This window comes from Cherax quadricarinatus, chromosome 30 (assembly GCF_038502225.1).
Source record: "Cherax quadricarinatus isolate ZL_2023a chromosome 30, ASM3850222v1, whole genome shotgun sequence".
In the NCBI taxonomy this organism is placed as follows: domain Eukaryota; kingdom Metazoa; phylum Arthropoda; class Malacostraca; order Decapoda; family Parastacidae; genus Cherax; species Cherax quadricarinatus.
In genome coordinates, this window is record NC_091321.1 from 25,546,173 (window position 1) to 25,566,246 (window position 20,074).

Below are 20,074 nucleotides of genomic sequence, written 5' to 3' on the forward strand. Positions count from 1 at the left end.
ATCACTGTCTTGCCAGAAGGGTGCTTTACACTTCAGTTTTTAAACTGCAACATTAACACTCCTCCTTCAGAGTGCAGGCACTGTACTTCCCATCTCCAGGACTCAAGTCCGGCCTGCCGGTTTCCCTGAACCCCTTCATAAATGTTACTTTGCTCACACTCCAACAGCACGTCAAGTATTAAAAACCATTTGTCTCCATTCACTCCTATCAAACACGCTCACGCATACCTGCTGGAAGTCCAAGCCCCTCGCACACAAAACCTCCTTTACCCCCTCTCTCCAACCTTTCCTAGGCCAACCCCTACCCCGCCTTCCTTCCACTACAGACTGATACACTCTTGAAGTCATTCTGTTTCGCTCCATTCTCTCTACATGTCCGAACCACCTCAACAACCCTTCCTCAGCCCTCTGGACAACAGTTTTGGTAATCCCGCACCTCCTCCTAACTTCCAAACTACGAATTCTCTGCATTGTATTCACACCACACATTGCCCTCAGACATGACATCTCCACTGCCTCCAGCCTTCTCCTCGCTGCAACATTCATCACCCATGCTTCACACCCATATAAGAGCGTTGGTAAAACTATACTCTCATACATTCCCCTCTTTGCCTCCAAGGACAAAGTTCTTTGTCTCCACAGACTCCTAAGTGCACCACTCACTCTTTTCCCCTCATCAATTCTATGATTCACCTCATCTTTCATAGACCCATCCGCTGACACGTCCACTCCCAAATATCTGAATACATTCACCTCCTCCATACTCTCTCCCTCCAATCTGATATTCAATCTTTCATCACCTAATCTTTTTGTTATCCTCATAACCTTACTCTTTCCTGTATTCACCTTTAATTTTCTTCTTTTGCACACCCTCCCAAATTCATCCACCAATCTCTGCAACTTCTCTTCAGAATCTCCCAAGAGCACAGTGTCATCAGCAAAGAGCAGCTGTGACAACTCCCACTTTGTGTGTGATTCTTTATCTTTTAACTCCACGCCTCTTGCCAAGACCCTCGCATTTACTTCTCTTACAACCCCATCTATAAATATATTAAACAACCACGGTGACATCACACATCCTTGTCTAAGGCCTACTTTTACTGGAAAATAATTTCCCTCTTTCCTACATACTCTAACTTGAGCCTCACTATCCTCGTAAAAACTCTTCACTGCTTTTAGTAACCTACCTCCTACACCAAACACTTGCAACATCTGCCACATTGCCCCCCTATCCACCCTGTCATACGCCTTTTCCAAATCCATAAATGCCACAAAGACCTCTCTAGCCTTATCTAAATACTGTTCACTTATATGTTTCACTGTAAACACCTGGTCCACACACCCCCTACCTTTCCTAAAGCCTCCTTGTTCATCTGCTATACTATTCTCCGTCTTACTCTTAATTCTTTCAATAATAACTCTACCATACACTTTACGAGGTATACTCAGCAGACTTATCCCCCTATAATTTTTGCACTCTCTTTTATCCCCTTTGCCTTTATACAAATGAACTATGCATGCTCTCTGCCAATCCCTAGGTACCTTACCCTCTTCCATACATTTATTTAATAATTGCACCAACCACTCCAAAACTATATCCCCACCTGCTTTTAACATTTCTATCTTTATCCCATCAATCCCGGCTGCCTTACCCCCTTTCATTTTACCTACTGCCTCACGAACTTCCCCCACACTCACAACTGGCTCTTCCTCACTCCTACAAGATGTTATTCCTCCTTGCCCTATACACGAAATCACAGCTTCCCTATCTTCATCAACATTTAACAATTCCTCAAAATATTCCCTCCATCTTCCCAATACCTCTAACTCTCCATTTAGTAACTCTCCTCTCCTATTTTTAACTGACAAATCCATTTGTTCTCTAGGCTTGGCTTTCTTAACTTGTTAATCTCACTCCAAAACTTTTTCTTATTTTCAACAAAATTTGTTGATAACATCTCACCCACTCTCTCATTTGCTCTCTTTTTACATTGCTTCACCACTCTCTTAACCTCTCTCTTTTTCTCCATATACTCTTCCCTCCTTGCATCACTTCTATTTTGTAAAAACTTCTCATATGCTAACTTTTTCTCCCTTACTACTCTCTTTACATCATCATTCCACCAATCGCTCCTCTTCCCTCCCGCACCCACTTTCCTGTAACCACAAACTTCTGCTGAACACTCTAACACTACATTTTTAAACCTACCCCATACCTCTTCGATCCCATTGCCTATGCTCTCATTAGCCCATCTATCCTCCAATAGCTGTTTATATCTTACCCTAACTGCCTCCTCTTTTAGTTTATAAACCTTCACCTCTCTCTTCCCTGATGCTTCTATTCTCCTTGTATCCCATCTACCTTTTACTCTCAGTGTAGCTACAACTAGAAAGTGATCTGATATATCTGTGGCCCCTCTATAAACATGTACATCCTGAAGTCTACTCAACAGTCTTTTATCTACCAATACATAATCCAACAAACTACTGTCATTTCCTCTCTTCTCCAGGTGCATACACACTTATTATGACCCACTTCTCGCATCCAACCTTTACTTTAATCCACATAATTCTTGAATTTACACATTCATATTCTCTTTTCTCCTTCCATAACTGATCATTTAACATTACTGCTACCCCTTCCTTTGCTCTAACTCTCTCAGATACTCCAGATTTAATCCCATTTATTTCCCCCCACTGAAACTTTCCTACCCCCTTCAGGTTTGTTTCGCTTAGGGCCAGGACATCCAACTTCTTTTCATTCATAACATCAGCAATCATCTGTTTCTTGTCATCCGCACTACATCCACGCACATTTAAGCATCCCAGTTTTATAAAGTTTTTCTTCTTCTCTTTTTTAGTAAATGTCTACAGGAGAAGGGGTTACTAGCCCATTGCTCCCGGCATTTTAGTCGCCTCATACAACACGCATGGCTTACGGAGGAAAGATTCTTTTCCACTTCCCCATGGACAATAGAAGAAATAAAGAAGAACAAGAGCTATTTAGAAAAAGGGGAAAAACCTAGATGTATGTATATATATATATGCAGGTGCGTGTCTGTGAAGTGTGACCAAAGTGTAAGTAGGAGTAGCAAGATATCCCTGTTATGTAGCGTGTTTATGAGACAGAAAAAGAAACCAGCAATCCTACCATCATGCAAAACAGTTACAGGTTTCTGTTTCACAGTCATCTGGCAGGACGGTAGTACTTCCCTGGGTGGTTGCTGTCTACCAACCTACTACATATATATAAATAAATAAATAAATATATATATATATATATATATATATATATATATATATATATATATATATATATATATATATATATATATATATATATATATATATATATATATATATATATATATATATATATATATATATATATATATATATATATATATATATATATATATATATATATATATATATATATATATATATATATATATATATATATATATATATATATATATAGATGGGGTCCACCTCTGGTGTAAATTGTGGGACCCATAGCCTCGGAGAAGTGGATAAAAAGGCTTCAAGGAAGAATATTTGGATTTCTTCCTGAAGCCATTTGAATATTCCACTTCCCCTACCACCCCATCTTTTGAACTATTTTTTTTTTTTTTTACCAATAGGAATATTTTATTACATAATATGGCACAGAAGATTTGAGAGATACATTGTTGATATAAAGGTGGCATATACGGTACATGTTGTTACGTGTGTATCACCGATTATAAGGCGAAAATCTCATCCAGCTCCTCAGAGCTGGGGCGTGTGCCCAAAATGCAGCATGCATTACCCCTTTGAACAGCCGCACTGAGCCGCTGGAACAGAAAACTAGCTGCCCTGGGATCCCTAGTTACCCTGATGAGTCTTTTTCCCAACTCCTTAAGGAAATTAGATGCACTCTTTCCCCATGAGCCAAGGGTCTCTGAGCCTATGGGAACAAACATATAATGATGGGCAAGTTCTCCATATTTTCTAGACTTTTGGGACTCCCTAAAGCTGGCAGCTGCCCCTCCTTCCTCCCTGGTGTATTGGAGATAGGTATCAGCCAAGGTAGATGCACATGTATAGTCCCACACCACCTGCTTCCCATCTGTCCAGGCTTGAAGGGTGATACCATCTGGACGCTTCTGGCTGCCATCAGATCTGCATAGTTGGGGTGGCTCCCTTACTGCTGGGCATCCAGCTGTTGTGAGGCTCCTCTTGATAATGTTATTAACCTCCTCATGTCTTGCAATCTTTCCCTCGGATTTACGGCACACAAGACCATGGTACCCGAATCGGTCTGCTGCTTCACTGCCACAAATACACCTGTGTTCGGCGAGAATAGGGGCGGCAAGTCGAAGGGCAACACCGATGCGGATGGTCTGTGGGTCGAGGCGTGTGCCAAGGCTGGAGTTGGGAACAGCCAACAGAAAGTCCCCAGCATGAGGGGCTCTCACTGCCAGGAGGCGGGCTCTATCCTTCCCTGACACACTCTGAAGCATCGTTGAGGCTATATTTTCCACTATTGGACCATCCCAGTGCGATTGTTTGTAGTTGTTGGGGGGAGCAGGTCTGGTTTCTGAGCCCGTTAGATTATCCCAGATCATTGCTCCGTCAATGAATTTTTGGTCCTGGGCTCCAATCTTGTCCCTAAGATGTTCAGGGAGAATCGCTGCTACAAGCTCTCTGGATGCAATACACGAGGACAGAAAAGCAGGTAACGCAATCTGTGATGACTTGCGGACACCAATGCCTCCTAGTCTGACTGGAAGTGTAGCTTGGTTCCACTGCCCGTCTTCTAGAGTAAGGTTAAGTACTTTCGTAAAAATCTGCCTCAGAATACTGTCATATTCGTGCAGTATAGGGTTATCATATGAAGGTGCACATCTTAGGAAATATGTCAACCTGGGCAGACTCAAGCACTTTGTGAGAAGGTACAAGGCATCGTGGGTGTCCAGATTGCCTATTCGTTGTTCCATTCTCCTTAACTCTTCCAATTTCTTCCTGAGAATTGTGTCAATGGCATTGCTTCCCAGAGGTGCTCCTAGCAAGACACCATTTGTGGGGGCAATGACTGCTGCTCCTGGTAGTTTTGATCTCACTGCATTTATCACTTGTTGACTGACTGAGATGATTTCACATTTGGATGGATTCAGGATGAGACCCATTTCCTGTCCCCGTGTCATTACCTGTGTAAGGTCATGTAGGAGGGACTCCTTTGTACCTGCTAGTGTGCCATCATCTAGGAACCAGATGTTTAGCTCGCTGGTCAGTCTGACTGTGATTTCCCTAACTGCAATACAGAAGAGAAATGGTGCAAGAGGATCTCCTTGTTGGACACCCTCCGATGATGTGATTTCATGCTCTCCAAAGAGAAGCATTGATTCCTTGCTATAACCAGCTGAAACAAAAGGGAAGAGACCAGGGAAATGTTCTTGTACTGCTGCTAATACCACGTCTCTTTTCAGGAGATTGAACGCATTCTTGAAATCTAATTTTACCACTGCATTGTCCTCAGGCAGGTTGTTGATATATGCCCTTGTTGCATGAACCGCTGCTTCACTTCCTTGAGAGACCCCAAAGCCAAGCTGGTTTGGTTGAAGCATCAAGGCTGCCTGTGCACGAATACTTCGGACAGCAGCTTTGGATACGAGGCGGCGTAACGTGTTGCCTACTGCAATTGGCCGAATTCCTCCATCCTTCTTTTTAAGTGCACAAAGTGTTGCACCAAAAAAGAAAGGTCTAATTTCATCAGGAATCAGACCAGCCAAGGAATTGTTGACGAACCTTGTGATCTCTGAAAGCAGTGTCTCTGCAATTTCCCCAATAACTGGATTAACCATTTCCTTTAAATGCTGTGGCCTTATTCCAGTGTAACCCCCAGCAGAGCCAGATGGGAACGACATTATTGCTTTGTAAATGTCTGAGTCTTCCACAATCAATGGTTCCATAGTGGGGACAGAGGTGTTGGAACTGTTGGTGCCACTGGTTTCCCTGGCAGGGTGCTTTCCTCTAAGTGCTTCAGCCGTGTCAGCATCCCTGGGAGCAACTGTATCTTCACTGGTAATAATTCTGATTGCCCCCACTGTGTTGCCCTCTTCAATTTTCTTGCTCACCTGGACTCTGACTTTTTCACTGTCAGTAGAGTGAGTGGGGGTTCTGCCTCTCCCTTTTTTGTGTTGACGGGGAAGGTGAATGAGGTTATCAACTCTAGGAAAATCTCTTAAGGATTTAATTATCATTGAGGCTAGCCTCTTTCCCCTTCTTTCCGGCACAGCTAAGCAGACATTGCCAAAAAGTAGCAGGTTGTGCCATGCCTTGATGGTTGGTGGAGCATTTAAGATAGTGGAACCATCGTTTACTTTTTTCAGGAGGTCTGTAAGTTTCCCAGCTGCGTGTGGACGGGCTGCTTTGGGAATATGTGTGAGTGTCCTCGTACCTGTTGCTTTGATTGCTTCCGAGAGATTGTCTGATGAGATAAAATCTGTTGGAGTGGGTTCAGGTGCCTGAGGTGGCTCTGGATCATCACTTTCCACAGGAGGACATCCTGAACCAGGGCAACTACCGTGTTTGCGGAGGAAACCATTAGAGTTGAGACAACGAAGCTGTAAGCATGACCGACACTTGCCTCTCCTAGTATTGCCAGCCGTGCCATTTCCCTGGCTGCTTGCTTCCTCCTGGTTGGCATCCATCTGCTAGACTAGACAATAGGAGTGGAATATGACATGCTGGGTGGGTATGGTGCGTGGGAGGTAGTGAACTTGACCGTGGTGGCCTGGTGGAGTTTGAGGGGCCGGGAGGGGAAGGGGAAAACTTCCCTTGGGAATTAGGTGGGGGAGGCGCAGGTTGAGTGGGGTTATCCCGGGGAGTACAATACACATGGACTTGCACACTATATATTGTTCACACTGTCTTACACTACACATAACTTTATTTGTTTCCCATGTACACTATGAACAATGTGGGTATGGGCCCTGCTGAACCAATATATATATATATATATATATATATATATATATATATATATATATATATATATATATATATATATATATATATATATATATATATATATATATATATATATATATATATATATATATATATATATATATATATATATATATATATATATATATATATATATATATATATATATATATATATATATATATATATATATATATATATATATATATATATCTAGGTAGTAGGTTGGTTGACAGCAACCGCCCAGGGAGGTACTACCGTCCTGCCAAGTGAGTGTAAAACAAAAGCCTGTAATTGTTTTACATGATGGTAGGATTGCTGGTGTCCTTTTTTCTGTCTCATAAACATGCAAGATTTCAGGTACGTCTTGCTACTTCTGCTTACACTTAGGTCACACTTCACATGTACAAGCATATATATACACACCCCTCTGGGTTTTCTTCTATTTTCTTTCTAATTCTTGTTCTTGTTTATTTCCTCTTATCTCCATGGGGAAGTGGAACAGAATTCTTCCTCTGTAAGCCATGTGTGTCGTAAGAGGCGACTAAAATGCCGGGAGCAAGGGGCTAGTAACCCCTTCTCCTGTATATTACTAAATTTAAAAGGAGAAACTTCAGTTTTTTCTTTTGGGCCACCCCACCTCAGTGGGATACGGCTGGTACGTTGAAAGAAGAAGAATATATATATATATATATATGTATATATATATATATATGTATATATATATATATATATATATATATATATATATATATATATATATATATATATATATATATATATATATATATATATATATATATATATATATATATACAGTTTAAAAACTGTAGTGTAAAGCACCCTTCTGGCAAGACAGTGATGGAGTGAATGATGGTGAAAGTTTTTCTTTTTCGGGCCACCCTGCCTTGGTGGGAATCGGCCGGTGTGATAATAAAAAAAAAAATAAAAAAAAAAATATATATATATATAAATATATATATAAATATTCTAGGTAGTAGGTTGGTAGACAGCAACCGCCCAGGGAGGTACTACCGTCCTGCCAAGTGAATGTAAAACTGAAGCCTGTAATTGTTTTACACGATGGTAAGATTGCTGGTGTCTTTTTTTTATCTGTCTCATACACATGCAAGATTTCAGGTATGTCTTGCTACTTCTACTTACACTTAGGTCACACTACACATACATGTACAAGCATATATATACACACCCCTTTGGGTTTTCTTCTATTTTCTTTCTAGTTCTTGTTCTTGTTTATTTCCTCTTACCTCCATGGGGAAGTGGAACAGAATTCTTCCTCCGTAAGCCATGCGTGTTGTAAGAGGCGACTAAAATGCCGGGAGCAAGGAGCTAGTAACCCCTTCTCCTGTATATATTACTAAATGTAAAAGGAGAAACTTCCGTTTTTCCTTTTGGGCCACCCCGCCTCGGTGGGATACGGCCGGTGTGTTGAAAGAAAGAAAGAATATATAAATATATATATAAATATATATATAAATATATATATAATTTTTTTTTTTTTTTTTTTTTAAACAAGTCGGCCGTCTCCCACCGAGGCAGGGTGACCCAAAAAAAAGAAAGAAAATCCCCAAAAAGAAAATACTTTCATCATCATTCAACACTTTCACCACACTCACACATTATCACTGCTTTTGCAGAGGTGCTCAGAATACAACAGTTTAGAAGCATATACGTATAGAGATACACAACATATTCCTCCAAACTGCCAATATCCCAAACCCCTCCTTTAAAGTGCAGGCATTGTACTTCCCATTTCCATATATAAATATATAATATATATATATATATATATATATAATATATATAATATATATATATAAATATATATAAATATATATATACATATGGGGAGTTTTGAATCAAGTGTGAGAGTAATGGTGGTTGGGGATTTCAATGCTAAAGTGGGTAAAAATGTTATGGAGGGAGTAGTAGGTAAATTTGGGGTGCTAGGGGTAAATGTAAATGAGGAGCCTTTAATTGAGCTATGTGTAGAAAGAAATTTGGTAATAAGTAATACATATTTTATGAAAAAGAGGATAAATAAATATACAAGGTATGATGTAGCACGTAATGAAAGTACAGTGGACCCCCGGTTAACGATTTTAATCCGTGCAAGAGGGCTCATCGTTATGCGAAATAATCGTTATGCGAATCAATTTTCCCCATAAGAAATAATGGAAATAAAATTAATCCGTGCAAGACGCCCAAAAGTATGAAAAAAAATTTTTTTTACCACATGAAATGTTAATTTTAATACACACAAACTGAAAAAGGCATGCACAATTAAATGACACTTACTTTTATTGAAGATCTGGTGATGATTGATGGGATGGGAGGAGGGGAGAGAGTGTGTTAGTGTTTAGAAGGGGAATCCCCTTCCATTAGGACTTGAGGTAGTAAGTCCTTTTCTGGGGTTACTTCCCTTCTTCTTTTAATGCCACTAGGGCCAGCTTCAGAGTCACTGGACTTCTTTCGCACAAGATGTCTGTCCATAGTGGCCTGTACCTCTCGTTCCTTTATGACTTGCCTAAAGTGTTTCACAACATTGTCAGTGTAATAATCACCAGCACGGCTTGCAATAGCTGTGTGAGGGTGATTTTCATCCATGAAGGTTTGCACTTCAAGCCACTTTGCACAGATTTCCTTAATCTTTGAAGTAGGCAACTTCTTCAATTTCTCTCTCCCCTCCTCCGAAGCAATTTCCTCAGGTGTGGCCTCTTGCTGTTGAAGTTGATCTAGCAGCTCATCAGTGGTTAGTTCTTCATTGTCCTCCTCCACCAACTCTTCCACATCCTCCCCACTAACCTCCAACCCCAAGGACTTTCCCAATGCCACAATGGATTCCTCAACTGGCACAGGATTCTCAGGGTTAGCCTCAAACCCTTCAAAATCCCTTTTGTCTACACATTCTGGCCACAGTTTCTTCCAAGCAGAGTTCAAGGTCCTCTTTGTCACTTCCTCCCAAGCCTTACCTATAAGGTTTACACAATTGAGGATATTAAAGTGATCTCTCCAAAACTCTCTTAGAGTCAGTTGAGTTTCTGAGGTCATTACAAAGCACCTTTCAAACAGAGCTTTTGTGTACAGTTTCTTGAAGTTGGAAATAACCTGCTGGTCCATGGGCTGCAGGAGAGGAGTGGTATTAGGAGGCAAAAACTTCACCTTAATGAAGCTCATGTCCCCATAAAGTCGCTCTGACACGTCTGTAGGATGACCAGGGGCATTGTCTAACACCAGGAGGCACTTAAGTTCTAATTTCTTTTCAGTTAGGTAATTTTTCACATTGGGGGCAAATGCATGGTGTAACCAGTTATAGAAAAATTCCCTAGTGACCCATGCCTTACTGTTTGCCCTCCACAGCACACACAAATTATCCTTGAGGACATTCTTTTGCCTGAACGCTCTGGGAGTTTCAGAGTGATACACTAATAAAGGCTTCACTTTGCAATCACCAGTAGCATTGGCACACATCAACAAAGTAAGCCTGTCTTTCATAGGCTTATGTCCTGGGAGTGCCTTTTCCTCCTGAGTAATGTAGGTCCTGCTTGGCATTTTCTTCCAGAACAGGCCTGTTTCATCACAATTAAACACTTGTTCAGGTTTCAGTCCTTCAGTTTCTATGTACTCCTTGAATTCCTGCACATATTTTTCAGCCGCTTTGTGGTCCGAACTGGCAGCCTCACCATGCCTTATCACACTATGGATGCCACTACGCTTCTTAAATCTCTCAAACCAACCTTTGCTGGCCTTAAATTCACTCACATCATCACTAGTTGCAGGCATTTTTTTAATTAAATCGTCATGCAACTTCCTAGCCTTTTCACATATGATCGCTTGAGAGACGCTATCTCCTGCTATCTGTTTTTCATTTATCCACACCAATAAGAGTCTCTCAACATCTTCCATCAATTGCGATCTTTGTTTCGAAAACACAGTTGAACCTTTGGCAAGAACAGCTTCCTTGATTGTCTTTCTGGTGCCCACAATAGTAGCGATGGTTGATTGGGGTTTCTTGTACAGCTTGACTAGGTCGGCTATACGCACTCCACTTTCATACTTATCAATTATCTCTTTCTTCATCTCTATAGTAATTCTTACCCTTTGAGGTGTAGGGTTGGCACTAGAAGCTTTCTTGGGGCCCATGGTCACTTATTTTCCAGAAACAGCACCGAAAATACTGTAATAATACGAAATATTCCGAGTGTATGCTTGGATGTTACCGCGGAGGCTGGCTGGTAAACAATGGGACGGAGCGGCACATGTGAGGCTGGCTGAGGGCACAATGGACGCGTCTCGGACGAAAATCGGTATGCGGGTTTTTAATCGGTATGCGGGGCAAAAATTTTGCGATAAAAGTAATCGTTATGCGGAAAAATCGCTATGCGATGCCATCGTTATGCGGGGGTCCACTGTAGTTTGTTAGACTATGTATTGGAGGATAAAAGGTTGATGGGTAGGCTCCAGGATGTACATGTTTATAGAGGGGCAACTGATATATCGGATCATTATTTAGTTGTAGCTACAGTTAGAGTAAGAGGTAGATGGGAAAAGAGGAAGGTGGCAACAACAAGTAAGAGGGAGGTGAAAGTGTATAAACTAAGGGAGGAGGAAGTTCGGGCGAGATATAAGCGACTATTGGCAGAAAGGTGGGCTAGTGCAAAGATGAGTAGTGGGGGGGTTGAAGAGGGTTGGAATAGTTTTAAAAATGCAGTATTAGAATGTGGGGCAGAAGTTTGTGGTTATAGGAGGGTGGGGGCAGGAGGAAAGAGGAGTGATTGGTGGAATGATGAAGTAAAGGGTGTAATAAAAGAGAAAAAGGTAGCTTATGAGAGGTTTTTACAAAGCAGAAGTGTTATAAGAAGAGCAAAGTATTTTTTTTTTTTTTTTTTTTAACAAGTCGGCCGTCTCCCACCGAGGCAGGGTGACCCAAAAAAGAAAGAAAATCCCCAAAAAGAAAATACTTTCATCATCATTCAACACTTTCACCACACTCGCACATTATCACTGTTTTTGCAGAGGTGCTCAGAATACAACAGTCTAGAAGCATACACATATAAAGATACACAACATATCCCTCCAAACTGCCAATATCCCAGACCCCTCCTTTAAAGTGCAGGCATTGTACTTCCCATTTCCAGGACTCAAGTCCGACTATATGAAAATAACCGGTTTCCCTGAATCCCTTCACTAAATATTACCCTGCTCACACTCCAACAGATCGTCAGGTCCCAAGTACCATTCGTCTCCATTCACTCCTATCTAACACGCTCACGCACGCTTGCTGGAAGTCCAAGCCCCTTACCCACAAAACCTCCTTTACCCCCTCTCTCCAACCCTTTCGAGGACGACCCCTACCCCGCCTTCCTTCCCCTATAGATTTATATGCTTTCCATGTCATTCTACTTTGATCCATTCTCTCTAAATATGGAAAGTAAAAGAAAGGTGAAGAGAGTGGTGAGAGAGTGCAAAAGGAGAGCAGATGAAAGAGTGGGAGAGGCACTGTCAAGAAATTTTAATGAAAATAAGAAAAAATTTTGGAGCGAGTTAAACAAGTTAAGAAAGCCTAGGGAAAGTATGGATTTGTCAGTTAAAAACAGAGTAGGGGAGTTAGTAGATGGGGAGATGGAGGTATTAGGTAGATGGCGAGAATATTTTGAGGAACTTCTAAATGTTGAGGAAGAAAGGGAGGCGGTAATTTCATGCACTGGCCAGGGAGGTATACCATCTTTTAGGAGTGAAGAAGAACAGAATGTAAGTGTGGGGGAGGTACGTGAGGCATTACGTAGAATGAAAGTGGGTAAAGCAGCTGGAACTGATGGGATCATGACAGAAATGTTAAAAGCAGGGGGGATATAGTGTTGGAGTGGTTGGTACTTTTGTTTAATAAATGTATGAAAGAGGGGAAGGTACCTAGGGATTGGCGGAGAGCATGTATAGTCCCTTTATATAAAGGGAAAGGGGACAAAAGAGATTGTAAAAATTATAGAGGAATAAGTTTACTGAGTATACCAGGAAAAGTATACGGTAGGGTTATAATTGAAAGAATTAGAGGTAAGACAGAATGTAGGATTGCGGATGAGCAGGGAGGCTTCAGAGTGGGTAGGGGATGTGTAGATCAAGTGTTTACATTGAAGCATATATGTGAACAGTATTTAGATAAAGGTAGGGAAGTTTTTATTGCATTTATGGATTTAGAAAAGGCATATGATAGAGTGGATAGAGGAGCAATGTGGCAGATGTTGCAAGTATATGGAATAGGTGGTAAGTTACTAAATGCTGTAAAGAGCTTTTATGAGGATAGTGAGGCTCAGGTTAGGGTATGTAGAAGAGAGGGAGAATACTTCCCGGTAAAAGTAGGTCTTAGACAGGGATGTGTAATGTCACCATGGTTGTTTAATATATTTATAGATGGGGTTGTAAAAGAAATAAATGCTAGGGTGTTCGGGAGAGGGGTGAGATTAAATTATGGGGAATCAAATTCAAAATGGGAACCAACACAGTTACTTTTTGCTGATGATACTGTGCTTATGGGAGATTCTAAAGAAAAATTGCAAAGGTTAGTGGATGAGTTTGAGAATGTGTGTAAAGGTAGAAAGTTGAAAGTGAACATAGAAAAGAGTAAGGTGATGAGGGTATCAAATGATTTAGATAAAGAAAAATTGGATATCAAATTGGGGAGGAGGAGTATGGAAGAAGTGAATGTTTTCAGATACTTGGGAGTTGACGTGTCGGCAGATGGATTTATGAAGGATTAGGTTAATCATAGAATTGATGAGGGAAAAAAGGTGAGTGGTGCGTTGAGGTATATGTGGAGTCAAAGAACGTTATCTATGGAGGCAAAGAAGGGAATGTATGAAAGTATAGTAGTACCAACACTCTTATATGGATGTGAAGCTTGGGTGGTAAATGCAGCAGCGAGGAGACGGTTGGAGGCAGTGGAGATGTCCTGTCTAAGGGTAATGTGTGGTGTAAATATTATGCAGAAAATTCGGAGTGTGGAAATTAGGAGAAGGTGTGGAGTTAATAAAAGCTTTAATCAGAGGGCAGAAGAGGGGTTGTTGAGGCGGTTTGGTCATTTAGAGAGAATGGATCAAAGTAGAATGACATGGAAAGCATATAAATCAATAGGGAAAGGAAGGAGGGGTAGGGGTCATCCTCGAAAGGGTTGGAAAGAGGGGGGAAAGAGGGGGTAAAGGAGGTTTTGTGGGCAAGGGGCTTGGACTTCCAGCAAGCCTGCATGAGCGTGTTAGATAGGAGTGAATGGAGACGAATGATACTTGGGACCTGACGATCTGTTGGAGTGTGAGCAGGGTAATATTTAGTGAAGGGATTCAGGGAAACCGGTTATTTTCATATAGTCGGACTTGAGTCCTGGAAATGGGAAGTACAATGCCTGCACTTTAAAGGAGGGGTTTGGGATATTGGTAGTTTGGAGGGATATGTTGTGTATCTTTATACGTATATGCTTCTAAACTGTTGTATTCTGAGCACCTCTGCAAAAGCAGTGATAATGTGTGAGTGTGGTGAAAGTGTTGAATGATGATGAAAGTATTTTCTTTTTGGGGATTTTCTTTCTTTTTTTTGGGTCACCCTGCCTCGGTGGGAGATGGCCGACTTGTTGAAAAATATAAATAAAAATATAAATAAATAAATAAATAAATAAATAAATAAATATATATATATATATATATATATATATATATATATATATATATATATATATATATATATATATATATATATATATATATATATATATATATATATATTCTTTCTTCTTTCAACACACCGGCCGTATCCCACCGAGGCGGGGTGGCCCAAAAGGAAAAACGAAAGTTTCTCCTTTTACATTTAGTAATATATACAGGAGAAGAGGTTACTAGCCCCTTGCTCCCGGCATTTTAGTCGCCTCTTACAACACGCATGGCTTACGGAGGAAGAATTCTGTTCCACTTCCCCATGGAGATAAGAGGAAATAAACAAGAATAAGAACTAGAAAGAAAATAGAAGAAAACCCAGAGGGGTGTGTATATATGTGCTTGTACATGTATGTGTAGTGGGACCTAAGTGTAAGTAGAAGTAGCAAGACATACCTGAAATCTTGCATGTTTATGAGACAGAAAAATGGACACCAGCAATCCTACTTATGGTAGGATTGGTGGTGTCCATTTTTCTGTCTCATAAACATGCAAGATTTCAGGTATGTCTTGCTACTTTTACTTCATGTAAAACAATTACAGTCTTTCGTTTTACACTCACTTGGCAGGACGTAGTACCTCCCTGGGCGGTTTCTGTCTACCAACCTATACCTAGAGTCAAAGAAGTACTCAACCTTATTCTAGAAGATGGGTGGTGGAACCAAGCTACACTTCAGATTAGGAGACATTGGTATCCATAAGGTATCACAGACAGCATTCCCTATATTATTGTCTTCATGTGTGGTGTCTAGCAAACTTGTAGCAGTGACTTTCCCTGAATACCTCAGTGACATTGCTGGGAGATAATCAAATTAATTAGTAAATCAGGTAATAAATATGGGGAATCCTCTATCATATCAGGGAAAAAAACTCTTACCTGTAAAATAGAATGTCTTTTACGGTCTACAGTGAAGGCACATGAAGAAAGTGCATAGCTGAGTGGAACATCAAGAAGAGAAGAGTATTTTCGCAGAATATTTACCGAGTCAAGAGAGAATGCCTCACATGCTGCAGGGTGTAAACAAGAAAATTTTATAAATATCTTAAATTTCCAGAAGTGTGAATGAAAACACTGTTGTTTATGATATGGCAAATAATAATATTTTTAATATAATTGTAATACTATGATAAGTTGCACATTGCATGAATAATTTGGAAACCACTGAAAATAATGAGAGCTCACTTTCTGGTAAAAATTCCTCCTCTACCAAGTGTTGAACAGCAGAAAATAGTGCCGAGTGGTTGATGTGGCCACTGACTCCCCCCATATCAAAAGTCACCACCTGAAAATGACAAACAGGGAAGCAAGGGCAGTGATTAAAAATAACAGCATAATAGAATTTATAAAAAATAAAAGCTTGCAGTGTAAAATTTTTGTAACATCTCTGTGGTGTTTGTTTAATTCATGAAGAGGGAAAAAAACCAGGCACTCACTTAACTTTTTAGTTGCCCTCCACAACACATGAGACTATGTACACTTTTGCTACTATATGACTAGTCAATAAGCTTTCTTTCCATTGTTAGATTATTATAACTACTTCAGGTCAGCCATCAATGATCCGGCAATCACTAATCCGGTTCCATCATTATTCCGGCACTAATTTCGACTAGTGTAATTTCAAATTTCCCAGGTCACTGCACTAACCTGCCGCTACAGTTTGGAGGCACTACTTGCAAACACAGTCAAGCCATTCCAGTTTGTTTTTTTCCATTTAGTGTTATAACCTGCTCACTTTTAACCCCAGCCATGGTTCCAGTGAATAAAGGAAATGCTTCTCGTTGTGTAAAGCACAAGCACAGTACATTATCCATAAATCATAAGGTTGAACTTCTGAAAATACTGGATAGGTGTGTGTCTGTGAGAAGCTTGTGTGAATTATATTGTGAATTACATAGTACTGGCTCTTGTATGGTTTATGACAAAAAAACAGAAAGAAAAATTACATGGTTTCTTTGCTAATAGTGATTCTCATAGATGTGTAAAAGGCAAACAATGAAAGAAGGTAAATTAGACACATGTGCAACTCTTGAGTATCTTTATTGAGGAAACGTCTTCATGAGTCCATACAAAGGAGAATCTTGAAGAACAGGAGGAGAATGAGGTAATCAGTCCCTCAACCTTGAGTCGATGTGGTCAGTCCATCAATCTTGAATAGAATATGGCATACGTGTGGAGAAGGAGCTTATAAACTGTTGGTAGGAGAGGTGCAGCAGTCATAGGTGGTGTCACATTTGTTCAATGTGGAAGTAGGTCGTGCCCAAGAATTAGGCAAGCGAAGAATTCCCTCATTCTCCTCCTGTTCTTCAAGATTCTCCTTTGTATGGACTGATGAAGCCACTGTGTGGCGAAACGTTTCCTCAATAAAGATACCCAAGAGTTGCACATGTGTCTAATTTATCAACATGTCGGTTCTCTGAACCATTCATCTACAAATGAAAGAAGGAAAAAGTTCAGAACTAGATCAAATTCTGATGAAGTGGTTTAGGCTATGTGTAAGTGAAGGTGTTGAGTTGTAAATTTCAGCTCTTCACTTGGAAAGCAGCAGTGATGAACTTTCTTGTAAGTCAAATTTATTAACTTTATTAACCCTTTTATTGTCGGTCCCACGGTAACACTGCTTTGGAGCCATTGTCAGTCCCGTAGTATGATGCCATGAGCTCAGCTCTTTCAGATAAACTGTGACAGGTAAATTTGGACCTAGATATGAGAGAATATGTCTGTGTGGTAAGTGTGCAGTACATATATAAAAAAAATCCTTGCACCGCGCAGTGTATAATTACAAAAAATTGCGACTGTGATTTTGGTGTAAAACAACGACTTTGTGGTGCGTTTTCGTATGGTTTTTATAGTTGTATTCTCGTTTTTTTTGGGCCTCATTTGATAGAATGGAAAATATTTTACAGAATTAGAGGTGATTTTGATATTGGTTTCAAGATGGAAAGTAAAGTGAAGCCCCAACTTATGAAGGCCTCATCTTACAATAAAATCTACTTACGAAGTGTTTCAGCGTAAAAAATTTTACCCGACCTATGAAGAAAAACTTGACTTACATCATATGTCCCAAATGCGGTCTGTCTGGCCAGAGCGCCTCAGCTCAACTAGTGCCATTGTTTACAAGCCAGGGCGGATGGTTGCACGCATACATTCGATAAATTTTGTATTATTCCATTGTTTTTAGTGCTTGTAACTGCTAAATAAGCCACCATGGGCCCAACAAAAGCTTCTAGTGCCAACCCTGTGGTAAAAAGGGTGAGAAATACTATTGAAATACTATAGTACCATGGTCAGCTGCTGCTGCTGCTGTACCACTGCCAACTGCTGCTGTACCACTGCCAGCTGCTGCTGCACCACCATCAGCTGCTGCTGTACCATGGTCAGCTGCTGCTGCTGCTGTACCATGGTCAGCTGCTGCTGCTGCTGCTGCTGCTGCTGTACCACGGTCAGCTGCTGCTGCTGCTGCTGCTGCTGCTGCTGTACCATGGTCAGCTGCTGCTGCACCACCGTCAGCTGTACTACTTGAAAATGTGGAGAGACTGCTGTTGGTGTGGCTTAACGAGAAACAATTAACCCCAGAGGGTTAGCCACACAGGATAACCCAACAAAGTCAGTGCGTCATCGAGGACGTCTAACTTATTTCCATTGTGGTCCTTAATCTTGTTCCCAGGATGCGACCCACACCAGTTGACTAACACTCAGGTGAACAGGAAAAAATGCCTGGATTTAAAGCTGAATTTAAAGCCAGCAAAGGTTGGTTTGAGAGATTTAAGAATTGTAGTGGCATACACAGTGTGATAAGGCATGGTGAAGCTGAAAAATTCCAAGCCCAACAAGTGTTTAACTGTGACGAAACAGGCCTGTTCTGGAAGAAAATGCCAAACAGGACCTACATTACTCATGAGGAAAAGGCACTCCCAGGACACAACCCTATGAAAGACAGGCTAACTCTCATGTTTTCTTGTAATGCTAGTGGGGATTGCAAAGTGAAGCCTTTACTCATATATCACTCTGAAAATCCCAGAGTGTTCAAGAAAAACAGTGTCCCATCACTCATCACTACATCTTCAATAAAAATAAGTGTCATTTATTCTTCATTTAGTACAGTATATTGTGCATGTATCCTTCTTTTTGTGTGTAGCAAAATGTATATTTCATGTGGTAAAATTTTTTTTTTCATACTCTTGGGTGTCTGGAATGGATTAATTGGATTTCCATTATTTCTTATGGGAAAAATTAATTCAACTTATGATAATTTCATCTAATGATGAGCTCTCTGGAATAGATTAATATCCTAAGTCGAGGGTCCACTGTACCTTAAAACTGAGTTCGAATTACTGGAAATGTTTGATTTTTTCCGATGTTCAAGGGTAAATAAATCATGTCACATGTCCAGTATGTGCCCAACTGGCTGGTCTAATACGCAGTCACGAATGGGTTGACATTATTTATAAAATTATTACAATAATTGCATAAATAATGCATAACAGCAAATCTTCTATTTTTTGTGTGAATAAAGGTTCAGAATGGAAAGCAAGTGTAATATAAGAGGGGCCTGGAAATGTGACTAATGAAGTGTATGACTTAAGGTTATCGTAAACACCAGTGATGACTATAGTAAATACGTACATATTTCCTCAATTTAAAAACACCACCACTCATCCCTTGCTTAATGAGCATTCATTTAGTGGAATTTCAGTTAAAGACAAAAAAATATCTTAGGAGCCTTCCTGCAGCAATGACTAGCTCAGTCTTCTTTAATGACCATATCTGCTGAATCCAAGCTTTCCTTCTCAATTCACTAGCGACCATTTCCTCGATCAAAGACCAGGAGATATCATAGGAACCCTTGATGTTTTCAAATTATCTCATTAAATATTTCTCTGAACTGGTTTCAGTGACTGTTATAAAAAAAGCCTTACCACATGAGCCTGTTTTGAACAACACCGCATGGTTTGTTTTCAATCTACGGTACGTGTCATGTGCCGAGGATACACAAGGATACTTGCTTTTGAATCATTCCAATTGGCCACCTGGATGCTCCCAAGGCAGCTAGCAAAAGATGCATGATCAGGTCAGATCACTTGAGTTTAGACTAAGAACCCATATGGCATGGCCAGTGTGATGAAGGCAAGCAAAGGGAGTTTGACTGCCCCAGAGAAAAGGGTTGACTCAAGTAAGCTTCTTATTGGGATAAGCATGCAGTTTTTTATACAAGGCAATGCAATGACTCACTTTCTCTCAATCAACTGACTCACTCTTTAGATTTGTAAGCTCGAGTGTTAAGCTGGTTAGTTCAAATGTACCATGGATGCTCTGATAAGTACTGCACCCCAAACCAATTGTTTTTCAAATGTTTGTTGTATTC

At 40.3% G+C, this 20,074-nt stretch overlaps 1 protein-coding gene across 2 annotated transcripts in view; it reads right to left on the minus strand.

Annotated features, from left to right (window-relative positions):
- Positions 1 to 20,074, minus strand: part of PIG-L (phosphatidylinositol glycan anchor biosynthesis class L) — a 130,664-nt gene that overhangs the window by 24,806 nt on the left and 85,784 nt on the right. For both annotated transcript variants that reach the window (XM_070090030.1, XM_053782044.2), the window contains exons 5-6: positions 15,895 to 15,994; positions 15,589 to 15,719 (exon numbers count right to left, since the gene is read on the minus strand). In XM_070090030.1, the coding sequence (XP_069946131.1) occupies positions 15,589 to 15,719; positions 15,895 to 15,994 (231 nt within the window). The remainder of the gene's footprint in view (positions 1 to 15,588; positions 15,720 to 15,894; positions 15,995 to 20,074) is intronic.